The 22,914-nt window shown below is 50.8% G+C and overlaps 3 protein-coding genes across 22 annotated transcripts in view; 2 read left to right on the top strand and 1 right to left on the bottom strand.

The window, feature by feature from the left end:
* Camk2g (calcium/calmodulin dependent protein kinase II gamma) overlaps positions 1-8,764 on the top strand; it is a 58,150-nt gene extending 49,386 nt beyond the window's left edge. For 8 of the 16 annotated variants that reach the window (XM_013353975.2, XM_005367648.3, XM_005367651.2 and 5 more), the window contains 5 exons: positions 1,153-1,201; positions 4,528-4,603; positions 4,940-5,034; positions 6,409-6,653; positions 7,013-8,764. In XM_013353975.2, the coding sequence (XP_013209429.1) occupies positions 1,153-1,201; positions 4,528-4,603; positions 4,940-5,034; positions 6,409-6,641 (453 nt within the window). In that variant the 3' untranslated portion in view covers positions 6,642-6,653; positions 7,013-8,764. Of the gene's footprint in view, positions 1-1,152; positions 1,202-2,393; positions 2,508-4,527; positions 4,604-4,939; positions 5,043-6,408; positions 6,654-7,012 lie in introns of those variants that run through there. The other 8 variants (XM_005367643.2, XM_013353974.2, XM_005367646.2 and 5 more) reach the window with 2 other exon arrangements.
* Positions 8,765-9,252: 488 nt separating this feature from the next.
* On the top strand, positions 9,253-19,414 carry Ndst2 (N-deacetylase and N-sulfotransferase 2). Of its 2 annotated transcripts, none has more exons than XM_013353990.2 (15): positions 9,253-9,582; positions 10,185-10,247; positions 12,564-13,889; positions 14,086-14,173; positions 14,394-14,548; positions 14,730-14,915; positions 15,190-15,318; positions 15,439-15,621; positions 15,709-15,805; positions 17,413-17,536; positions 17,673-17,847; positions 18,053-18,223; positions 18,313-18,422; positions 18,581-18,683; positions 18,780-19,414. In XM_013353990.2, exons 3-15 carry the CDS (start codon positions 12,891-12,893, stop codon positions 18,903-18,905), a joined length of 2,646 nt encoding a protein of 881 aa, XP_013209444.1. In that variant the 5' UTR covers positions 9,253-9,582; positions 10,185-10,247; positions 12,564-12,890; the 3' UTR covers positions 18,906-19,414. The 2 variants fall into 2 exon arrangements, with proteins under 2 accessions (XP_013209444.1, XP_005367699.1); XM_005367642.3 differs by having other exon boundaries at positions 9,253-9,635.
* A 104-nt stretch (positions 19,415-19,518) lies between these two features.
* Zswim8 (zinc finger SWIM-type containing 8) overlaps positions 19,519-22,914 on the bottom strand; it is a 16,297-nt gene continuing 12,901 nt past the window's right edge. For 2 of the 4 annotated variants that reach the window (XM_005367635.3, XM_005367636.3), the window contains exons 21-26: positions 21,427-21,915; positions 21,065-21,224; positions 20,793-20,969; positions 20,517-20,636; positions 20,087-20,197; positions 19,519-19,996 (exon numbers count right to left, since the gene is read on the bottom strand). In XM_005367635.3, the coding sequence (XP_005367692.1) occupies positions 19,536-19,996; positions 20,087-20,197; positions 20,517-20,636; positions 20,793-20,969; positions 21,065-21,224; positions 21,427-21,915 (1,518 nt within the window). In that variant the 3' untranslated portion in view covers positions 19,519-19,535. Of the gene's footprint in view, positions 19,997-20,086; positions 20,266-20,516; positions 20,637-20,792; positions 20,970-21,064; positions 21,225-21,426; positions 21,916-22,914 lie in introns of all 4 variants that reach the window. The other 2 variants (XM_005367639.2, XM_005367638.2) reach the window with 1 other exon arrangement.

Genomic DNA, 22,914 nt, shown 5'->3' with positions numbered 1-22,914 from the left:
ATACATGCACACCATACATAGCAAACATGCACTAACACCCATGCATACATGCACACCGTCCACAACAAACATGCACTCACACCCATACACACCATGCACCCATGCACACCATGCACGCATACATCCCCCAAAAGGGCAAGAATCTAGGCAGACTGTACAGTATTCTCTGTATCGTAACCTCCCACCCCCCGCGGTTTTAGTACCATTGCTGAATACCATGACTCTGCTGTATAGAGAGGACAAAATAAATTTCTGTTTGGGGGGAGGGGTAGACCTAGTAGATAACATACCAACAATCAAATAAAATAAAATCCAGTAGTGATAAGTTCTCAGAAGAAAGTGACACAAAGAGAGTGAACATGGCCTTTAATGAAATGGTCAGAGAATGGCTTCGCGGAGGGGCTGTCTGGGCTAGAAATGAAACATCAGTGGGAAGGAAGTAAGGCCTGGTAATGCCGGAAAGAACCAAGCAGCTGAGCTTAGTGAGCAAAGGCCTAAGGAGTAGGAGAGTCAAGAAGTTGGAGAAGTAGGCAGGGTTCTCAGTATGGTTTATGTGTTTCAACACAGGGTCTCACTGTGTAGCTCCGGCTGTCCTGGAACTCAGTATTGTAGACCATGCTGGCCTTGAGTTGACAGAGATCCACCTGCCTCTGCCTCCCACGTGCTGGGATTAAAGGTGTGCACGCTGTGTCTGGCCGTATGATTTACATTTATTCCAGCAGCAAAGAGAAGCTACTGGTAGTTTTTATCAGAGGGAGATAAAATCTAGCTGTATTTTGTAAGTTCATCATAGATAAGAACTCTAAGAAGAAGGCCCGAGTGTCAGGAAGGGAGCTGGAGGCTGCAGCAGTGATACTCTGACAGATGGTAGCTCGCTGTGCGTCTGTAGAGAAGTAAGATGCAAGGAAGAGAAGCATGAAGAATGGTCTGAGCTGTAGCCTGAGTGATTAGGTAGTGCCTTTTCCTGACATGAAAGCCTAGGAAGGACTTTGGAACCTGAAGAGTTTTCTGAACAAGGAGTAAGGATGGAAGGCAGGAGCCTCTCAGAGGAGCCTCTCAGGTTCTTCTGGGCATCTCTTGTAGGAACCTGTTCATTCTTCTTCCTCCAAGCGTCCAAGGACTAATGATATACATGTTCTCTTTGGACCGCAGGGCTCCACAGAGAGCTGCAATACCACTACAGAAGATGAAGACCTTAAAGGTAGGTGCTGTCCCTGGAGGGGAAGGGCCCCCAACTGTGACCCAGGTACTTCAGTGTTGATGGGACATCGGTCTTTTCTGTCCCTGGAACTGAGATTGGTGCCTCCTTACACAATAGGGGGCTTGACCTAAAAACTACATTCCATGCACTAAGACATAAGGTCCCAATCTGGTGTTAGTGACCAAGCAAAAAGGGCTTCTCCTTTTTTACCAAAGTCTAGAATAGCCAAATTAGCTGTCTTTAGGACCAGTGTTTAGAGAGCTGTTCCTGTTGTTGATAATGATGTAGCATCCCAGAGCAGAGGCGTCTGCAGAAATCGGTTCTGGTTTTCCTAAGACCCAAGGTAATTCTCTGGATGTAGAACTTCGAGTTCTAAAATGAAATCAAGGGGTTGTGGTACAAATCAGTGGTAGAACACTGCCTAGCCCAGCACCTCTCCCCTCAAAAAGAGAAAGGAACAAGAAGCAACAGAAACACCAAGGACAGCCCCAGACTGGCTGGGGTGAGTTTCCACTCTGGTCCTGAGTTCTGACCAGGACTGACAGAATTAGAGCTGTTGTGGTGTCTGAAGCTACATGCAGCTGCTTTTGTGGGCCTGTGATGATCACTAGCCTAAACTTGAAGTGGCCAGAATGCCAGAGCTATAAGGAACATAGAGGCCAGACCAGTGGAAATCTTCTGCTCTTTGGGTTGGCCTCATAGAACTTGTGCCTTTGGTTTCTATAAGTGACCTCCTGCTGGGCGTCAGAAAAGACAGGATGTGGGGCAGGACCCTATCGGAGAGAGTCAAACACACTGAAAGTGTGTACGTATAAGTTGGTACGCTGCTGGGAGTGAGAGATCAGTTCGACTCTGACAGAGTAAGAGGTATCATCTCTGCTGGCCACGTGGCCTAACCCCTCTTGAATGTCTTCTAGTAGCAGGGGACCTTGTATAGGATGTTTTAAGGCTCCTTTGGAAGCTGCAGGCTTAGGTCTATGCACCTTTGCAGTGTTCCCAGCTGGGAGGCCTCTCTGGCAGAGGCAGCTGAGTGGGATGTGGTCCAGTGCCCACAGCAGCCCCAGGTATCACCTTGCCCCGGCTCTGCAGTGCCAGTGGCTTGGGTCCTGTTCGGCTTGCTCGCTCACCTGCCTTATTCTGTTTGTTTTGGCTGTTCTGCCTTGCCCTGCCCTGCCCTGCCCTGGCTGGCTAGCTGCCCCGCTCCGCACTGGGAATGGCAGCTTGGTGCCCGAAGGACGGAGCCCCCGGGACAGAACAGCCCCCTCTGCAGGCATGCAGCCCCAGCCTTCTCTCTGCTCCTCAGCCAGTAAGTGTGAGGGAGGCACATTCTGGCTTCCAACTCCCTGGCTCTTCCTGAAGCCCCTCAGGGATTTCCCCAAGAGCTGGTCAGCCTAGGCCAGCTACCTGTTAGTCAGCTTTAGGGGTATGGCATCTGCCAGAGCCAGGGGCCTGATGGAGGCCTAGTCCCCAGCAGGTCTGAGTTTGGAGCCCAGAGAAGGGTGGGTGGAAAAACATGGTGTGGAAATGGGAAGTAGAAAGCCACTGGGATGTGTAGCAGGCCTTGATTTGGCAACAGCTGGGAAAAACCGTGAGAAGTCAAGTCCATGGGGATGGGAGAAAGAGCGGTGGTGCAGAGCGACCTCGGGATTGTCTTGGGTTTAGCATTTCCTGAGACTCAGCCATATTCGGAACATGGGCTCTGAATGAGACAGATGTGATTTTGAATCTTAACTAAGTGTGATGCTACACAATTAGAATCCTAGCACTCAGGAGGCTGTGGCTGAAGCCAAAGGATCTCCATTGAATTCAAGGCCAACCTAGCTACACTATGAGACCCCGTCTCAAAAAGAAGCATAAACTCCAGCTACGCTACCTTCAAAAGTCTGTGAAGTGTGTGAGCTGCCTAGAGATTGAGTTTCCCTATCTGCCAAGTGGGGGTTGCTGAGGGGTCCCCACCTCACCACAGAGGTAGCTGGCAGGGCTCCTGAGATTCGTGCTTATGTCTGCAGTTCTGTCTGTGTTAAAGGATGCCTGTCTTGGTCTCTTCGCCCCACACCATACCCTTAGGGAGTTTCTAAATCCAGTCTTCTTCACCCACGAGGACCCTAGTCAGGTCCTCGCAAGAGATTTGATGGGACCCAGGGGAAAGTGTTACGTGGGGCATACCTGCCTGCTTCTCCAAAGAGAATGGAGCTCATTGGCTCCCATAAAGCCTCGGCTGCTCAGTCAGGGCTGCCCACCTATCAGTGGTCTGTGGAGTCCCTCCTGGCTGCACCTATTATGCCATTCCTTTCCAAATACTCCCCTTGGCTGTGCTGGCCCAGCTGTGCCCAGCTGTGCCATGCTGGGACTGTTCTAATGCTCGCATTTGTCTGTCTTGCAGCCTCTTGCGCCTGTGAGGAAAGGCTTGTGGCCTGGACCAGCCTGGGGCTCCAGTTACAGTCAGGGTTAGCCTGATCTCAGTCCAAGCTCGCCCTTACGCTAGAGACACCCCCTGCTAATAGTGGCTCTGTCTGTAAGTGAGCTACCCCAGAGAGCAGGGTATCACTATGTGCCCCTTGGGTAGGGAAGGAGGTCACCAAACTGCCTGCCTCCCAGTCTTTTGTTGGTCTTCCATAGGTGTAGTTCTCTAGTTTTTCTGGAGCTTAGCCAAGGGCAATGTAGCCATCTCTCACGTGAGAAGCTGTCAAAGGTTTTCGCAGGTCTGAGATCCTTTATCCCAGGAAATCCCCGTGGAAGACAGTGGTGTAAAGAGAGCTAAGCATCCACCCACACTCTATTCATCCTTTTGGAACTTCATCTCTAGCTCGATTTTGCTCTCAGGCAGGGGTCCGAGGCTAAGTTCTGGACTGCTGAGTAAGGGCTACAAGGGGGTAGTAACTGCGACCTGACTGAGCCCCCTGGTGAGAGAAGTAAGTGGTTAGAGGTAGAGAACAGCCGTACCTAGAGCTGCTTCTCAGAGAGCCTAAGCCCGCTAAAGGTGGAATGCACAGACTCTTAAATAGAGGGTTCACGACATTACAGGCTCCTCAGCTGTTAAAAACAAGTTGTTTACTGCAACATAGTTGTTGATAAAGAAGGTGGCAAAGGCCACAGATTTCATAACTCCTGGATGGGCTTAGAAAGGAGGTAGTCCTTGGTTCTGCAGATGCCAAAAAGGATGAGGTGAAGGGTGGGCTTGTTCCTCTTGCACAGGGCATTAAAAGACAGGAGGAGGATGTCTTTGACAAAGAGGCCATAAGGGATCCCTGAAGGACGGAGGAGGGCTCTCTTGTCCCTTGGGAAGTTGCCCAACAGGTAAATTAGTGGATTTTTCTCCCTAACAGTGCGAAAACAGGAGATCATTAAGATCACAGAACAACTGATTGAAGCCATCAACAACGGAGACTTTGAGGCCTACACGTGAGTAAAAGACCCATTGCCCTGAGATGGCTCGTCTCCCAAGTACACCTCTATTTTCCAAAAAGTGTCTGTGTTCCTGGGAACAGGGCCATATCTGAGCCCTAAGCCCATAGGACCCCCACAGCCGAGCCTGCCCTATTATCCTGACATGGGAGAAAGAGCAGGACAGCTGAGTGGCTCTGCAAAGCTAACCCTGAGGAGTGCTGTCTTGTCTGGTGTAGCCACTAGCTAACCTTCTGTGGGACAGACACGCTGATGAAGAAGGCACATAATTCCCATTGAGGCCTGACGGGCTGTTTTTGCCCCCCACCCCACCCCTGGCCCTCTTTTCTGCAGGAAGATTTGTGACCCGGGCCTCACCTCCTTTGAGCCAGAAGCCCTTGGTAACCTCGTGGAGGGGATGGATTTCCATAAGTTTTACTTTGAGAATCGTGAGTGGGTTCGTGCTGCTGATATACTCCTGCCTGCCCCTCTGTCCCCGCCTCTGTCCCTACCCACCCTTTCCCCTAGTTGCCCATCTTCACCTTATCTGGCCTTCCTGCTGCATCCTGCTGTGTGCTCACCCCCTGTGTCCTGCTCTTTTAAAAGACGAGTGTGCCCATTCATTTGGCAACTGTATCAAGGCCCTGTTGATCCTCACCGTTGGGGTTAGGGTGGTTGTAGCTCTCTAAGCATCACTTTTCTCTGAGACAGACTATAAACCCTTCAAGACTAAGTCAAGATGATCTCAGCAAGTAATGATGAGAGGTCTGTGTCTGCAGGACTCACAGTAAAGGAAGTAAAATAAGCAAGTAACAAAGCACTAATGGTGATTTGTGAGGTCAGAAGCTGTGGCTGGGCTACCCTGGACACTGCGGGAGCCAGGCATCTGAATGGGAGAGATTTATAGTCTGAACAGTTGCCAGAGGTCCCAGAACTGAATCATCATACCCTCCATCTCTTTCTCTACTTTCCAAGAACCTCATTCTTCATTTTTCCTTCCTCTTGTCCACTTTATTCTAGGTGGCTCTTAGTCTACCCGGAGTGTTACATTGTAGCTATTTTCCTCACTGACTCCCCCCCTGTGATTTCTCCACACCTTAGCTGCCTGCCTAATGCCCTAGCTCTCTAAGCCAGGAGCAGTGTTTATATTGGTTCCAAGGAAGGGCTGTTGCAGCTTCTATAGCACTGGAATGAACTTAAGCAAGTCCGAATGGAAGCTTCGCCATAAGCACACTGTATGCTGATAATGGTGTCCAGCTCCCTTTGCTTTTCCAAACCCAGAGAACCCTGGAAGTTTGGGGGAGATCCTGAACTGGGTAACTTTAGGGATTTTAAACTTTGATAGGCCTTTTCTTTTTAAGTCACAAAATGACTTTGAATGTGTTGCTTTTGTGATTTTTCTCTTCAGCCTTAGATGGGGCAAAGTGAGCTTAGAACTTTCAAACATCAGCCTAACCAAGTAGAAAACCACAGGCTTTTATTAGAGCCTTATGGTCCTAAGTTTAAATATTTTCTTTGATTTGAGTCTTTTTCCTTATAGTAAAGAAAATAATAGCAGTGAACAAACCCATGTCTTGCATGTAAAGCCTCAGCACACTCCCTAATGAAAAGAGGAGTTGCTATTGTTACTACCCACGTTTCTCTTCCTTTTGGGTGAAACTGATATTGTGAGGGATCTTGGCCTCTGGGGGCGATGAGGGGGCACTTGGGGATTCTAGGAATGGCTGCTGGAGCTACAGTAAAGAGGGTGCAGCCTGGCAGGAATATATGAGCGCCCAAGCCTTATGCCTACTACGTCCACTTCCCTGCCCTGCCCCCTGCAGTCCTGTCCAAGAACAGCAAGCCCATCCATACCACCATCCTAAACCCTCACGTCCACGTGATTGGGGAGGACGCAGCCTGCATCGCCTATATCCGGCTCACCCAGTACATCGACGGGCAGGGTCGACCTCGCACCAGCCAGTCGGAGGAGACCCGGGTATGGCACCGCCGAGATGGCAAATGGCTCAATGTTCACTATCACTGCTCAGGGGCCCCTGCCGCACCACTGCAGTGAACTCAGCCACAGGTACGCCTGGTGGGGAGAAGGGAAAGACTGGGCTTTGCTCTGTAGCCAGACAGACCCCAAACTTGGTGTATGCAGTCTTCCTCTTGCTAAGCCCTCAGTCTCTTTAGTTACCAACAGAGGGAGAAAGTGGTACCTACCTCCGGTCCATGATGAATTAATTGTGAAGATCAAGTACGATACTATACATAAAGCATGTAAAACACTCAAATGGAGGCAATGCTGTAAAGCAAATGTCGGCTTCTCCCTTCTTTGCTTGTTGAAGTGGATTTAGCCATGTGTATAGTATTGTACTAAAATCCCAGAGATTTTGTCTGTGTTGTCATCATCCTCTGTTCTGCTGCCACCTTCTGTTTCAACAGGGGCATCAGGAGATTCCAGCTGGAGGTTGAACCTTCGCAGCCAGTGACTCTGGGGGGCCTGAGTGACAGCGGCAGTCCTGTTCGTTTGAGGTTTAAAACAATTCAATTACAAAGCGGCAGCAGCCAATGCACGCCCCTGCATGCAGCCCTCCCGCCCGCCCTTCGTGTCTGTCTCTGCTGTACCGAGGTGTTTTTTACATTTAAGAAAAAAAGATTGTTTAAAAAAAAAACTGGGATTCGTACCGTGATGCATTTTAAAACAACTGATAGCCCTTGGGCTTGCACAAGGCAGGAGTTTGTGTGACTCATCCAGGCATGGACAGTGGGCTCACCCACCAGCTTTGAAGAGGTGAGCTTGGACTCAGGCCCCCGTGGACTCAGGGGGACCAGGCAAGGACTCTTGACAGAGCTTTGGAAGCCATGGTGTAGTTGCAGCCCCAGAGGTGGCCTGATTACCCCAGGTCTAGAAGTGGACTTCTTCAGAACATGCATCGACACCTAGAAGGAGATGGAAGAAAATGCCGTGGCTGTCAGACCTACTTGGGAGAGAATGCAGAGCTCCCAGCCCGTCTGCTGTGGAGGCAGCTGAGAACCAGTAGCCTTAGGACTGGAGGCCTGGACTTTGCTGTGCTGTTCGAGTTAATGTAGGCAGAAAGAGAATTGGTGCTGCAAACGTGTATCCGCCATGAAGCTGATGAGAAACCTCGTGTTAGTCTGACATGCACTCACTCATCCATATCTCTTGGATGCACAATGCACGTGGGCCCTGACGCCGCGGCCTGGTTTCTGTGGATGGGAAGGGGAAGGAAGGGGTTGCTACTTTGCTTCCTGTTGGTTTTCCTAACTTAGCAAGGAGGGATGTAGACCTTGGCCAGGGTTCCTTTTGCCACTTTTGGCAGTTCTATTTCTGTGCTGATCTGGACCATCTTTGTCTTGCATTTTCATGGTGGTCCCCGTGCTGACCCTCATCTGGACCTGGGCCCTCTGCCAAGTGCCCTGTGGGATGTGAGGAGTGGGATAAGAGTTGGTGGTTGTTTCTATGCATTCTGGCTGCCCTCCGGGCTGCTTCCCATGCTGCACGTCCATCTCTCTCCCTGTGTTTGAGTTTGAACTGACTGCTTGAGTGAGGAGTGTCCTCTTTAAAGAGGCCTCTTGACTGACCAACTGAAGTATAGACTTTCTGCTGGACAATCTGCATGGGCATCACCCCCTCACCTGCATGTACCCAGAAAAGGGGTCCAGAGCCAAGGCTTCTGCATTCATTGTCCCTCTGTGCTCAAGGAGTTCCATTCCAGGAAGAAAAGATCTGTACCCTAAGCAGATCAACAGAAGATAAAGGAGGAGCAGTTGGCCTGGTCTTGGTTCCCCCATCAAACAACTGCATAGCATCTGCACTGGGGGGCGGGGGAGTGGATTTCAGGAGACACAGGAGCTGGGGAAAAGAACTTCAGGCTTTGGAACCAGCTGAGAGGAGAACAAACTCATGGGTGCTGGTGCTTGAATTTAGCCAGGCTCCTCAAGCACCTTCTGCATGCCTCAGACCCTGGACCCTAGTCCCTTCCTGCCCTGCAGCCTGTGTGCCAGCCCACAGACACTTCACCACAGGGTTTGGTTTTGCTGGCTTGCAGACAACGATTGGTCTTAGAGCTCATTGAGACCCATAGCTTCATACGGCTGCTCCAGCCCCACTCCTTAGCATTCTTACTCCACTTCTGGGGCTAATGTCAGCATCTATAGACTATTAATAGACTATTAAAAAAAACAAACCACCTTTTAAACAGGAAATGGAAGGCATTTGATGCAGAACTTTTGCATGATGACTTAGAAATAATTTAAAAATTAGTGTTTGTTCTGAATGTTGGTAGTCCCTTCATAGCTTTGTTACAATGAAACCTTGAAGATATTTAATAAAATAACCTTTAAACAGTCCACTGTGTTCTTTCTGTTGGAGGCTCGCGGGGCTTTCGTGACAGGGCTTCAGGAGAAGACAAACATCTTTTCCCATTCCCTTGGGGCCTGAAGAAGAAAACTTGGTATAAACTCAGCCAGAGCTGCTGAGTCTGTCTGCCGCCGGGAGGAAGTGGGTTCTTAAGCAGGGGCCTGTGCCTTCGCTCCGCCCCAGTGGGAAGTGGCCCCACCCTCTGTGCACGGCTCCCTCCCCCTTCGCGGGGCTGAGTGGACGGGCCTGGGCCTTGGGCCCGCCCCGACGCTCTGCAGACTGTGCCACCCGGCGTGGAGGAGGGGGTCCGCGTCGGTGGCCCGAGCGCGAGGCCGGGGGGGCTGCGGGGCTGCGGATCTGCCGGGCACGGCGGTGGGCCGTCGGGTTCTCCCAGCCCCTGGTCGCGCGGCGGCCACGCTCAGAGAGCGCGCCGGCCCGAGCGGACGCCACGAGCCGCAGCGCGCCGCCTCCCCCTGGTGGAAGCGGTAGTTGGGCCCGGCTGCGGCGGAGCGTTCGCTCGGAGATGGCGGAGTCGCCGCGACGCGGCCCGAGGCCCCGCGAGCAGGGAAGCCCGGCAGCCCCGGGACGCAGCGGGGCCCGGGGACAGCGGGGACGCCGCCCACTCCACAGGGTGAGCCATCCTTGAGAGCAGCCTCCCGTCCGCGGTCATCCCCAGTTTTCCCCGTGAGTGTCGCCACTGTAACCACCCGCAGGGTCGTCCTGGGCGGCCCCTCAGCCGGCCCTCTGCGCCCCTGCCTTATGTCCATGCCGCTGGCCTCCCCTCAGTTGCCCCATTCCGGTTGCTTCGCCCGGGTCACTACCGGGCTCTTTCAGCCGGTTCCTGCTTGGTGTCAACTCTCGGCCGCGCTCCTGCCCCTTCCCCTCCAGCTCCCCCACCTGTGGGCTCCTCATTTCTTTGGTGAGCTCTTAGTCCCCGCAGGAGGGTCCCTTTATCATCTAGGCCAGGTCCCCAATCGGTCTGCCTTCCCCCCACAGCGTGGGCTCTGCTCTTTCCCAGTGGTGGGCCCACCTCCAGCCCTCCCTGACTGTTTGCTGTCCACTGTGGATGACGACCCTTGGTTTTCTCCTTCCTCAGAAACTTTCCACTGCCACACACGTTTCTCCTCCAGTGTTAGTCATTGTACTACCCCTAACAGTTCTCACATGACCCCCTCCCTAGATCTTAGTGCTTCTTCTAGATATGAAGTTAAAATGCAGTTTGTTACAACACAGGAACTTGACAGGCCTGACCTTTGAATCCCAGTTCCTCCACTGACTGGAGCTTTGTGATACTGGGTAAGTTACTAAACTTCTCTGGGCCTGAAACTGTTTGTGTGTGTGTGTGTGTGTGTGTGTGTGTGTGTGTGTGTGTAGATGGAACCAATACTTATGTGCATTTTCCCTACCTCTTCGAACTTGTATTAAGTACAAGTGCACTTGATTTACATCCTGAAAAACCTTTAAAATATCCTAAATTAAAGATGCATATAGTACACCTAACCTACTAACCGCAGTGCCTATCAGTGCCCTTTGCTCTATGATGTCAGTTGCTTAGCATTGTAGTTGTGTGGCTGGGGAGGAACTTAAACTGTCTAACATCACAAGGAGAGCATTGTGTGAGTCCACTATCTTAGGAAAGGACCAGAATTGTAGGGCCTGGGGCTGTAACTCCAGGGAGGGTACTTGCCTAGCCTGTTCAAGGCCATATGTTCCAGTGCCAGCATTGGAAACCAAACCACAAAAAGATATGAAGTATCCTTTATACTAAATGTTTATCATTTGCACATTGTAACGAATGGGACCATTTTAAATCTAGGTTTGCAAACACGAGCAAAGCTCTCAGAATGCCTGCTAATCAGAATATCTCTAGATAACCGTTATCAACACAGGCCACCCGCGTGAGTTCTCACAACTGTCCTGCCAGATGGTGATGGCGCACGCCTTTAAACCAGCACTTGGGTAGCAGAGGCAGGAGGATCTCTGAGTTTGTGGCCAGCCTGATCTATAGAGTGAGTTCTAGGACAGTCAGGGTTACACAGAAAAATTCTGTTTTGGAAAAAAGAAAGAAAGACTTGAGCTCTTTCTGTGATCTACACCTGTCCTCTGACTCCTCCCCCCGTCCCCTGCCATTGCATTAGAACCTTGGGCATGGTAAGGCATGGGCTCTGCTACTAACCCAGGACTCCAGCCCCACCACAGTTTTGTTTGTTTGTTGTTTGCTTTATTATTACTATGTATACACACACCAGAAGAGGGCACCAGATCTCATTACAGATGGTTGTGAGCCACTTTGTGGTTGCTGGAAATTGAACCCAGGACCTCTGGAAGAACAGCAGTGCTCTTAACCTCTGAGCCATCTCTCCAGTCCCCATCACAGTTTTTATTCTGTCTCCCAGCTCAGTTATGTCATTTAGTTTTACCCAGGCCAAAGCTGAACTCTAAATAAACCATCTCTCTGGATTCTGAAAGATCCTGTCTCTGCCTGTCCCCGCTGAGGTGTGTGGAATGGCAGTGGAGAGGGATTGCCAGCTGCTGACCTCACTGGGAGTGGCTCAGATAAAATGAATGGAAACCTGCAGTGGTCTCTGGGAAAAGAAGCCGTCAAGTGAGATTCCCTTAAAACTGTCTTCTGATCATCTGCCCGCCACCCACTCGCTATAGCTGGATTCAATTCCTCGTTTTCCTCCATCCTTAGGGATGCTCCTGTGCTGTTCTGGAGGGAGGATGTGGTTAGTTCAGGAAGGACCAGTGCATACAGTCTGCACTTGGCTTTCCGGCTTTTCTTATGCACAAGCGGGTTTTACCTTCCCCCCTGATTCTGGCACAGGGAAGAGAAGGGTATGGGTAATTTTTTACAAGTAGTGCCAAGGAAAGTCTCCCAAGTTCTGGACTCAGACACTAATAGAATTATTAACTCTTGCCATTTCTCAAGTTCCTCCACCACAGGGACCACATGACTGCAAGTTCGTTAGTACCGTTGGGGGTGATGACGGGTGTGATTGATGTAGAAGATTAAGACTCAGGGGATTTCTCCTATCTGATGTCTGATTGGGTCATGAGGCCTCTGAGATGTGCTGTAGAAAGCCCACAGTGCTCCTGCTCACTGGCAGACTGCTCACAGACCTCCGGTCACCCTCCTGGCTGTTTGGTCTCTCTGGATAGGCTCTTTCATAACCTGTGTTGCTGACCAAGCTTGGACATAAGAGAATTTGGACATTTATTTGGGTATTCTAAGAAAGAACGAGCTATGAAGCCAAGGTATGGGATTCACCTTGTATTCTTCTATAGAGCAAAGCATCTGGGCTGGGGAGATGGCTCAGAGGGTGAAGTGCTTGCTGAGCCAGTGTGAGGCTCTGGGTTTAGATTCCCAGTACTAAAGTCTGGTGGTGCACATCTCAGCCTGGGGAAGTGAAAACAAGCAGACAGGTTTGCTAGCCAGCCATTCCTTCTAACTGGAACCGAGAGCTCCAGGTCCAGAGAGAGACTGTCTCAAACGTGTGTCCAGGCATGTGCCTGCATAGAAGAGCGTGGGGTAAGAGATGGGATAAGTAGAATGGGTTAGTAACAGACTTTCAAAGGGAGAAGTAATGTACTGATTTCTCTGCCTTACAGATTATGGAGGCCACTCTTCTGGACTTAGCTGATTTCTGATGGAAGAACCACCAGCAGAGCTGAGGAAGCTCAAGTTTCAGCCTGAGGCATGGGCCAGGGGCCATGGTGACCTGAGACCAGTAGATTCTGTCCAGTGCAACCTGTTGCTCCTTCTGCCTCTCCTATCCCGTATTGAAAGAATTTGTTCCCATCTCATGGGTCACTGATCCTAAGAGAATCCCTTTCTCGTATTTTTCTGTTCTTGTGCCCTATCAAGACCATTCCAGCCCACAGAACCCCTTCCTCCCATCTCCTGAGGTGGTCCCCATTGCTGCCTCACTTCTCGCCATGCTCCAGCTGTGGAAAGTGGTACGCCCTGCTCGGCAGCTGGAACTGCACCGCCTCATCCTGCTGCTGATTGGTTTCAGTCTTGTCTCCATGGGATTCCTGGCTTATTATGTATCCACCAGCCCCAAGGCCAAGGAACCCTTGCCTCTGCCCTTGGGAGACTGTGGTGCAGGGGCAGCCGGTCCTGCACGGCCGCCAGTCCCACCTCGCCCCCCTAGGCCTCCAGAAACAACCCGAACAGAACCCGTGGTTCTTGTGTTTGTGGAAAGTGCATACTCACAATTGGGGCAGGAGATTGTGGCTATTTTGGAGTCTAGTCGCTTTCGTTATAGCACTGAACTAGCACCTGGCCGAGGGGACATGCCCACGTTGACTGATGACAGCCATGGCCGCTATGTGTTGGTCATCTATGAGAACCTTCTGAAGTATGTTAACCTGGACTCCTGGAGCCGAGAGCTGCTAGACCGGTACTGTGTGGAGTACGGTGTAGGCATCATTGGCTTTTTCCGAGCCCATGAGCATAGCCTATTGAGTGCCCAGCTTAAGGGCTTTCCCCTTTTTCTACACTCAAATTTGGGGCTCCGGGACTACCAAGTGAATCCTTCTGCCCCACTACTACATCTTACCCGCCCCAGCCGCTTGGAGCCAGGACCGCTGCCTGGTGATGACTGGACCATCTTCCAGTCCAATCATAGCACCTATGAACCCGTGCTGCTTGCCAGCCATCGGACAGCTGCTGAGCTCCCTGTGCCAGGACCAGGGCTCGGGCGGGCCCGGCTCCCAACTGTGGTACAGGACTTGGGGCTTCATGATGGCATACAACGGGTGCTGTTTGGACACGGCCTTTCCTTCTGGCTCCATAAGCTTGTCTTCGTTGATGCTGTTGCATACCTCACTGGGAAGCGCCTCTGCCTGGACCTTGACCGTTACATCTTAGTAGACATTGATGACATCTTTGTGGGCAAAGAAGGTACTCGCATGAAGGTGGCTGATGTTGAGGTCAGTTTTTTTTTTTCTTTTCTGTGTATTTTGCTAGAAAATTTGCAAGCTCTGTCTGTCAGATTCCCTGCTTTGATTCTGAGCTGGTCATAGATAGATTCTCTGCCTTTTATAGTTGGAAAGACATCTACTTACTGTATATTTCTCAGTCAGTATGTTGTCTCCTGATTTGGCATCTCTCTACTATTCTTTCTAGGCTCTGCTGACCACCCAGAGCAAACTCAGGACCTTAGTCCCCAACTTCACCTTCAACCTGGGCTTCTCGGGCAAGTTCTACCATACAGGTGAGCTCATTTCCTGTTCTGTCTCTTTAGTATTGACCCTGGGCACACACGTTGGAGAAAGGGACAGAGTTTAGGGCAGACATGGATTGACATGGGTGGCAAACAGAAAGCCTTGGCCATGGGCAGGGATCGGTAATGTCCAAAGGATGGAAGACGGCCAGTATTTCTCCAAAACAAAGGCATGGGCTGACTGTGGTCAGCAGTCGGTGTGTGACCCTAGGGACAGAGGAGGAGGACGCAGGGGACGACATGCTGCTGGAGCACCGCAGAGAGTTCTGGTGGTTCCCCCACATGTGGAGCCACATGCAGCCTCACCTCTTCCACAACCGCTCGGTGCTGGCCGACCAGATGAGGCTCAACAAACAGTTTGCCTTGGTGAGACTCCTGAGTCTCTCTCTCATACTTTCTCCCAGAGATAATGTTTCTTTTTTAACCCTCCCTAATGGACACCCTTTCCTACCCTTTCCCGTTTCCTTTCTGTGGAGGCACCCCACCCTCTTTACCCTCTACTCCCCAAACTTCACCAGGTCCTGGTGAGAGTCTATGCCATTCCCAGGAGCATGGGATTCCTACGGATCTGGGGTATGCTGTGGCCCCCCACCACTCGGGCGTGTACCCCATCCACACGCAGCTCTATGAGGCCTGGAAATCTGTATGGGGCATCCAGGTGACCAGCACCGAGGAGTATCCTCATCTCCGTCCTGCCCGCTACCGCCGTGGCTTCATTCACAATGGCATCATGGTGAGGGATTCCCACTACTAATTTCAATTAAACTCTGAAATTTAGACAAGCCTCTAACTGGCCTGGACATGTGGCTTGTCATCTGTCAGCCCAAGGCATCCACAAAATAGGGGATAAATATCTTGATAATGCAGATAGTAAATTTTGTTACTGTAACTTCAAACTGAACCTCTATAAAACCAGGGATTGCCAATGCCTCCTGACTTTGGTCCTTATCTGCCCTCCATCTTACCATTCATGTCTCATCTGTCACTGTACTTTTTTTTCCTCTCAGGTGCTTCCCCGGCAAACATGTGGCCTCTTTACCCATACAATCTTCTACAACGAGTATCCTGGAGGTTCTCGTGAACTAGATCGGAGCATCCGAGGTGGAGAGCTCTTTCTGACAGTGCTACTTAATCCGGTAAGGTACCAAAAGGGAACCAGAATACTGGAGAGCCAAACTTCTCAAGCCAGGGCCTCGCTCACCAAAGCTGATTATGGGATAGGGTGGCTGCGTCTCACATGAGGCACCCTCTTGTAGATCAGCGTCTTTATGACACACCTGTCCAACTACGGAAATGACCGACTGGGCCTGTACACCTTTGAGAGCCTGGTGCGCTTCCTCCAGTGCTGGACACGACTGCGTCTCCAGACCCTTCCTCCTGTCCCCCTTGCACGAAAATACTTTGAACTTTTTCCTCAGGAGCGAAACCCCCTTTGGCAGGTAAGGATGGAGCTCACACTGGCAGAGGTGTGATGGGGTCAAGGGTCACAAGGTTAGTCCTCATCAGACTCGTGCCCTAACCTTCAGAACCCCTGTGATGACAAGAGGCACAAAGATATCTGGTCCAAGGAGAAAACGTGTGATCGACTCCCCAAGTTCCTCATTGTGGGACCACAGAAGACAGGTAAATTGTCCACAGCCAGTTCATCCTATGCTGCCTTCGCATACCTACTTCTAATTAGTCAAGTCTCTTGAGAAAAGATTTTTTTTTTAATTACATTTATTTAGTGTGCTTGCATGAATGTGTAAACACGTGTGCAGGGAAACTTGAGGAATCAGTTATTTCCAGTTCTGTTCTGTTGTGTTGAGATAGGATCTCACTGTGTCGCTCTGGCTGTCCTGAAACTCTGTAGACCAAGCTGACTTCAAACTCACAGAAATCCGCCTGCCTCTGCCTCCTGGGTGCTGGGATTAAAGGCGTGCGCCATAATATTTTTTGATTACATTTTGTGTGTGTGTGTGTGTGTGTGTATGTGTGTGTGTGTGTGTGTACACGCAATGCGCACCTTTATGTCTGCGTGTAAATGTACATACATGTGCCCAACAACTTGAGGTCTCTCTTTCCACCATGTGGATACTAGGGATCAAACGCAGATTGTTGCATTTAGTGGCAAGAACCTTAAACTACAGAGTTACTTTCACAGCCCTGAGACAGGAACTACCCCCCCCCCCCAATTCTTAGCTATATAGCACATTTATAGAAAAATGGGTATAGTAGCTTACCTAGCACTTAGGAGGCAAGGGCAGGGAGATTACAGTGAACTTAAAGCCAGCTGGGGCTACATACTGAGTTCCAGACTAGCCTGGGTTACAGAGAGAAGACCCTGTTTCAAAAACTCAAAAAATACTACTTGTACTACTAATAAAGAGCCATCCATGCGTGTCAGCTTGCAGAGGCAATGTGGTAACAGCTTTGTTCTCCTTTAGTGTTCTGAGAGTTGAACCCAGGGCCTTACACAGGATACCACTGTACACTCAACTGACCTCTCTAGCTCCCATATGTGGAATTTTTTTTTTTATTTGTTTAGTTTTTTTGAGACAGGGTCTCATATCACCCAGGCCAACCCTGAGTGCGCCCTGATCTCTTTGCTTTAGTTTTTCAAGTGTTGGGATTACATGCGTAAGCCACCATACCTGGCTTGTCTATAGAGTTTAAAAGAGAGAAAGAGGGGCTGGGATGTGTGCTGAGCCTGCGCTAAGCCCTGGGTTTCAGCCCCAGCATAAAAGCCAGTCTGGTGGAACAGGCGAGATCAGAAATTCAAAGCCATCCTTGGCTATAAAGCAAGTTTGAGGCCAGCCTGGGCTACATAAGATCCTGTCTTAAAAATGTATTAAATAGCCAGCCTTGGCTGTACAGACTTGTGATTCCAGCAGTTTAGGAGGCAGAGACGGCTTTGGTGCCTGCCCAGCTATAGAGTGTATTCATGGAAGTCTGGGCCACTTAGTAAGACCTAATCTCAAAATCAGAAAAGAAGAGGTCTGTGGAAGAGTATTCCCCACGTGGGGGCTCTAGATTCAGGCCTGAGTACTAGGGAGGGGGAGGGGAACTACAAGTGGTTCTGATAAAGTGGAAGGCAAAAGCCACTGTTTTTTAACCCATTCCTGGGCCTCCCTCAGGGTTTTCTTCTCTTACTTTACTCTGGCTGAAGGGAGTGTTTTCTTAGTTCCTTCAGACTGATGCTGTTGAGCTAGCTGCTTTCCTGCACAGGCTGGTCCTTGTCTTCCATGCAGGCACCACAGCTGTGCACTTCTTCCTGAGCCTGCACCCCGCTGTGACAAGCAGCTTTCCTAGCCCCAGCACCTTTGAGGAAATTCAGTTCTTCAATGGCCCTAATTACCACAAGGGTATCGACTGGTGAGACTGGGTCCCCTTGAGTGTTTCTCAGAGCAACATGGCCTTCTCCAAAAAATAACCCATTCCAGCATCTGCCAGCACACAAACATCTGGCCTTGCCACTGAAATGTTTCTTTTTTCTATGCTACTTCTATAGGTACATGGACTTCTTTCCTGTTCCTTCCAATGCCAGCACTGACTTCCTCTTTGAAAAAAGTGCCACCTACTTTGACTCAGAGGTTGTACCACGGCGGGGGGCTGCCCTTCTACCAAGAGCCAAGATCATCACTGTCCTCACCAACCCTGCTGACAGGGCCTACTCCTGGTACCAGGTTTGCCTGAAGCTTGGGACCTCTAGGCCTTAAGGGAAAGGTGGAGAAGGTAGTAACGGCTAGAGACACAGAAAGAAATGAGGGTATGGAAATTAAACTGGTCCCTTAAGGAGGGGTAGCTTTGCTATTGTCACCAGACAAGAATATGGCCAGTATAATACTGTCAAATCACCAGCCCTGTCCCTTCTTGTCCTTGGTCCTGCAGCACCAGAGAGCACATGGAGACCCAGTCGCTTTGAACTATACCTTCTACCAAGTGATTTCAGCTTCTTCTCAGGCCCCTCTGGTACTTCGCTCCTTGCAGAGTCGTTGTCTTGTCCCTGGCTACTATTCTACCCACCTGCAGCGCTGGCTGACTTACTATCCCTCTGGACAGGTACAGTTCCCCCAAGAGCCTTCGTTAGGGTCCCCTCCCTTCAGCCCAGTCTTAGGAATTTGGAGGGAACCACATCCCTGTTCCTTCAGTTGCTGATTGTGGATGGGCAGGAGCTTCGTATCAACCCAGCAGCCTCGATGGAGACCATCCAGAAGTTCCTGGGTATCACCCCTTTTCTCAACTACACAAGGACCCTCAGGTGGGAGAGCATGGTCCAAGAGGAAGAAGTTTTTGTGGGGAAAAAAGGGGATTGTTTGGAAGAGACATCTCTCCCTGTGGGCTGGGAGGGGTAGGGTGCATTTGTGAGGCTTGAATTTTTTTCCTCCCTGACACCTAATGCCCTGTTCCTTTGAGCAGGTTTGATGAAGATAAAGGATTTTGGTGCCAGGGACTTGAAGGTGGTAAGACTCGCTGTCTAGGGAAAAGTAAAGGCCGGAGGTACCCAGACATGGACGCGGAGGTGAGTGAGATGAGTCAAGGTTGCCGCTCCACCTCCAGGTCTGGTCTTGCTGCACTCTTTACTGTTTGTTTCTCCTCTCACCTTTTCTCCCATCAGTCTCGCCTTTTCCTTACGGATTTTTTCCGGAACCATAATTTGGAACTATCAAAGCTGCTGAGCCGGCTTGGACAGCCAGCCCCCTTGTGGCTTCGGGAAGAATTGCAGCATTCCAGTGTGGGCTGATGCCCCAGCCTTCTCATACCAGCAAAAAGCCTGCTGCTTCACTGAGGGGCAAGCCTTAGAACAGGGCCCAAAAGGGGGATTAGAGTGTCCTGGCCCCTTACCCCTCTACCTCAGTGGCCCCCAGGATTGGAATAGCTGAAAAGGGAAGGGCATCCATTCCTTTGACATAGTTTGGGGGCCTAAAAAAGGGGCTTTCCCTTGGTACCCTGTTATGGTACTAGGTACTTTTGACCTATGAACCTGGGAGGTAAGGAAGAGAGGGTCCAGGGAGGGGGTAGAAGAATGTATTAATTCATTATTTCCCTCTTCGTCCCCAGCAGTTTGTGTGTCTATGCCTACCCACGAGAGGGCCCTTTGCTAAGGCCCCTTTAATCAGACAGTGGGATCTACCTGTGGCCTGGCCTCCCTAGTGTCATTCACATTGAATGGGGATGAGGTCGGACAATTGCTCATAGAGCTGAATATGAGCCCTAGCTGTGGGCTAGAAATGTCCTTAATAAACATCCTTATTTTTCTGTTTTGTCTGCTTCAGTGAAGTGAACCACCTAGAATACAGCAGGTATCAACTGACTTTCCACAGTTCTTCTACACAAAGAAGGGAAGGACCCAAAAACAGAGTAAAAAAGGAGTTTATATATTTATAAATGCCAAATAAATATCAGAGGCCACCCAACGCCCTCTCCCAGACAAGGCTGTCTCTCCCAGCCCTAGGCTTCGAAGGTCTGAGACATCTTGGCCCCAAGCTACAGCCCAAGAACAGCTGCCAGTCTGGGCTCTCAGGGAATTGAGTGGGGATGACCTGTCCAGCCAAGAGTCACTCCCTCTGTGTGAGGGGCCCCCATAGCCACAGGCCTGTGTCCCTATATAGGGCCCTGTAGGGGCCAGACTCAAGGGGAGAAAGTGGTTATCTCTAGAGAGACCCGCTGCCACAGCTCCTTTGTCTGCTTGCTGCGCTTGAGGTTCTGTAGGATGTCGTTGAACTGCATCATACCCATGGGTGTCAGGCAGAAGGCGCTGCGGGCGCTGCGGATCGCATTCACAAAGTCGTCGTAGTCGGCAGGGGTCAGGTGAATCAAGCGGTGGTGGATGTACTGGAGGGTGGGTTGAGGAGATCTTAGCACAAAGCATACACAACTTGGGCCCACCTCCCTGAACATGCTCCATATTTCCTGAGTTATCACCTGCATGTATGCCTGCTGACAGCGCTGCACCAGTTGGTGGAAGGCCGGGGCTCGAAGATGGTTGTGGGCATGAATGGGGTTCAGCCGCTGCAGCGTCTCCATGACGATCTCCTGCAGCACAAACGGGCTCAGCACCCCCTTGGCTGCCCCCACACAGAACTGGTGCACGTAGTTCACTCCTGGGGGGCAGGGGGAGGGGCATGAGACGGGGGTGGCCACCTCTGCCCTAGGGACCCACTTATTTATCTCAGCTCTGGCCTGACAGAGAGCCTCCCTCCACCCCAGGAGCTGAGGTAACCCTCCACCCCTCACTCTTGCACACATACCCGACCAAGGCCTCAACTCTGAGCAAGAGCTAGGAAGGAGGTCTGGGATAGGATGGTAGGGAATCAGGTCGGGGGACAATGGTCCTGGGGAGGGGAGGTGTTACCCAGCTTTGCTGCCAGCCCCAGCAACCATTTGACATCATCAGTGTAGGGGGGGGAGCGGGAGAAGTTGTTGGGGTGATCATTGTGTGCCCGGCGACCCAGCATCTCAAGTGCCAGCATTCCTAGGAAACAGATGGGCATACAATGGGGTGTACCCTCCACCTTCTACCCCAGCCAGGAACCTGGCCCATAGTAAACAAACTGAGAGCTATAGAGGGAATCCACTGAAGAGAGCCCCTCACCCAGCTGTTGGTAGAGTACAGAAAGGGACTTCTTACCAACACGGTAAGCGGCATGCAGATGGTGCAGGCTATGTGGATTGACTGGTTGACTGTGTGTCTCTTCCTCGGGTGGTGGAAAACCTCCGCTTACCAGAGGGCTGGGCTGCGTGGTCAGAGCAGGCAGTGATGCACCCTGGATGGCTGGAAATGTGGATGCTGGATGGACACTGCTCACTGTGAGAGAAGAGGTCCAGAGATTTCCTTCCTACGTCCCATGCCCAGTGTGCCACCTCCCCTCCATTCACCTGCTCCCTGTCCCCGAAACTCACAAGCCACACTGGTTGGCAGTGGGAGCCCTGGCTCTGTGTGGTAGGGATGAACTGTGATGGGAGCCATGGAAGGGACAGGGAAGGATACTGCAGTGGCAGCAATTGAGGGAGGAGTCACTGAGTAGGGGTACTGAGCCCCCAGGAATGCAGGATGCACACCCTATATGGATAGGGAAGAACAGATACCAAGTTATGTCGTGACAAATGGGCATTCCTACATTTCTTAGCAGCCTTGGTTCCCCTACACACACCTCATCCGAACTCCTGGACAGCCCTACTATACTCCCAAAGTACTCGACTCCAACCCTGCGAACTCCTTGTGCTCTCCCACTACCACACAGTCAACACAACGCCAGTCTCACCTGTGGGTATGCAGAGCCGGGCACAGGGAAGACGGCAGGCCGGGGCATATGAGGCATAGGGTGGGCAGGGTGAGCTGGGTGGGTGAGGTACTGAGGGCTGCAGGGCAGGTGGGGCTGTAGAGCAGTGTAGGGGTGCAGGCCAGGGGAATGACCATGCCCCAGTCCTGGACCTGGATATAAACTGGATCCCACTGAGATGACCGGAACCACTGTGGCTGCCGCTGTCACTGCCGCTGCAGCCACTGAAACAGGCTCAGTCCCAGAGGTACCCCTGCCCTCGGGCAGCACCCGCCCAGCCTCCCCAGCAGCCCTCATCCCACTGCCACTACAGCTTGTAGCCCCTTCACGGGCAGTGGATGAGCCGCCTGCTGTCTGTTCATAGAGCCAGAACCACTGATGCGCAACCTCGAACAGCACTTCAGGGTACACGCCCCCACCCTTGGCTGCCTCTTCCACTGCCATACAGGCCTTCTCCAACATCAGGTTATCCTGGGAAGGAGCACAGAGCGTTAGGGGAAAGGGCTTACCCAGGAATGATGGCTAGTTGAGGGGGGCATCAGAAATCAGGGTCAGTGCTCAGTATCAGTAGTGAGTGCTTCACACAGACTCATTTCTATGAGGCCATCCTCAGGGAACATCCTGGTCCCTAAATGCAAGCCTCCATATCTTTGTGTATGTAAGGGAATAACCCTAACTGTAGGATTATAACATAGTGTAAAGGGTGAAAATGTAAATTCATATTATTGGATTGAATAACACTAATTTGAAAAAATAGAAATACTAAAATCAGAAACATTTTGAACACTAACGTGATACCACCATGAAATATGCGCTCATGCATACATGAAACTTACATGGAGACTGTAAGTCGTTGCTTGCCAAGTCTGTATGAAGCCCTGAATTTTATTCCCCATACATACATATACATACATTGTATTGTACATACATACATTGGAGAGAAAGAGGGCAAGAGAGACACGAGTTTTTTTTTGGTTTTTTTTGTTTTTTGAGACAGGGTTTCTGTGTGGCTTTGGAGCCTGTCCTGGAACTAGCTCTGTAGACCAGGCTGGCCTCGAACTCATAGAGATCTGCCTGCCTCTGCCTCCCAAGTGCTGGGATTAAAGGCGTGTGCCACCATTGCCCGGCAAGAGACACAAGATTATCTCTAGGCTGTTTGTATAATTAATACATAAAATATTAAATTCATAATTAGATTTGGGTCCCATACTCAAGATAGCTCATGGACTGGAAAATATTCCAAAACCTAACAGATACTCAATTTACAATATGTGAAATGTTACAATGAGAGAAAAATTAGATACTTCACAAACTCCTAACTAAATATGGGGAAAATTAAGAGAGGGTCCCTAACCCCAAAATAATGGCATGTCCCAGCTACTATAAGAAGGCTGGAGCACAACTGTGAGTTCAAGCCCATCCTAGGCAACTTAGGCCTCTAGGAAGGAAGGAGGGGGAAGAATGACTGCA

The sequence above is a fragment of the Microtus ochrogaster genome, unplaced genomic scaffold (genome assembly GCF_000317375.1).
Source record: "Microtus ochrogaster isolate Prairie Vole_2 unplaced genomic scaffold, MicOch1.0 UNK21, whole genome shotgun sequence".
NCBI lineage: Eukaryota > Metazoa > Chordata > Mammalia > Rodentia > Cricetidae > Microtus > Microtus ochrogaster.
The sequence above is the reverse complement of the archived record's forward strand: the minus strand, read 5'-3'. Positions and strand labels throughout refer to the sequence as shown.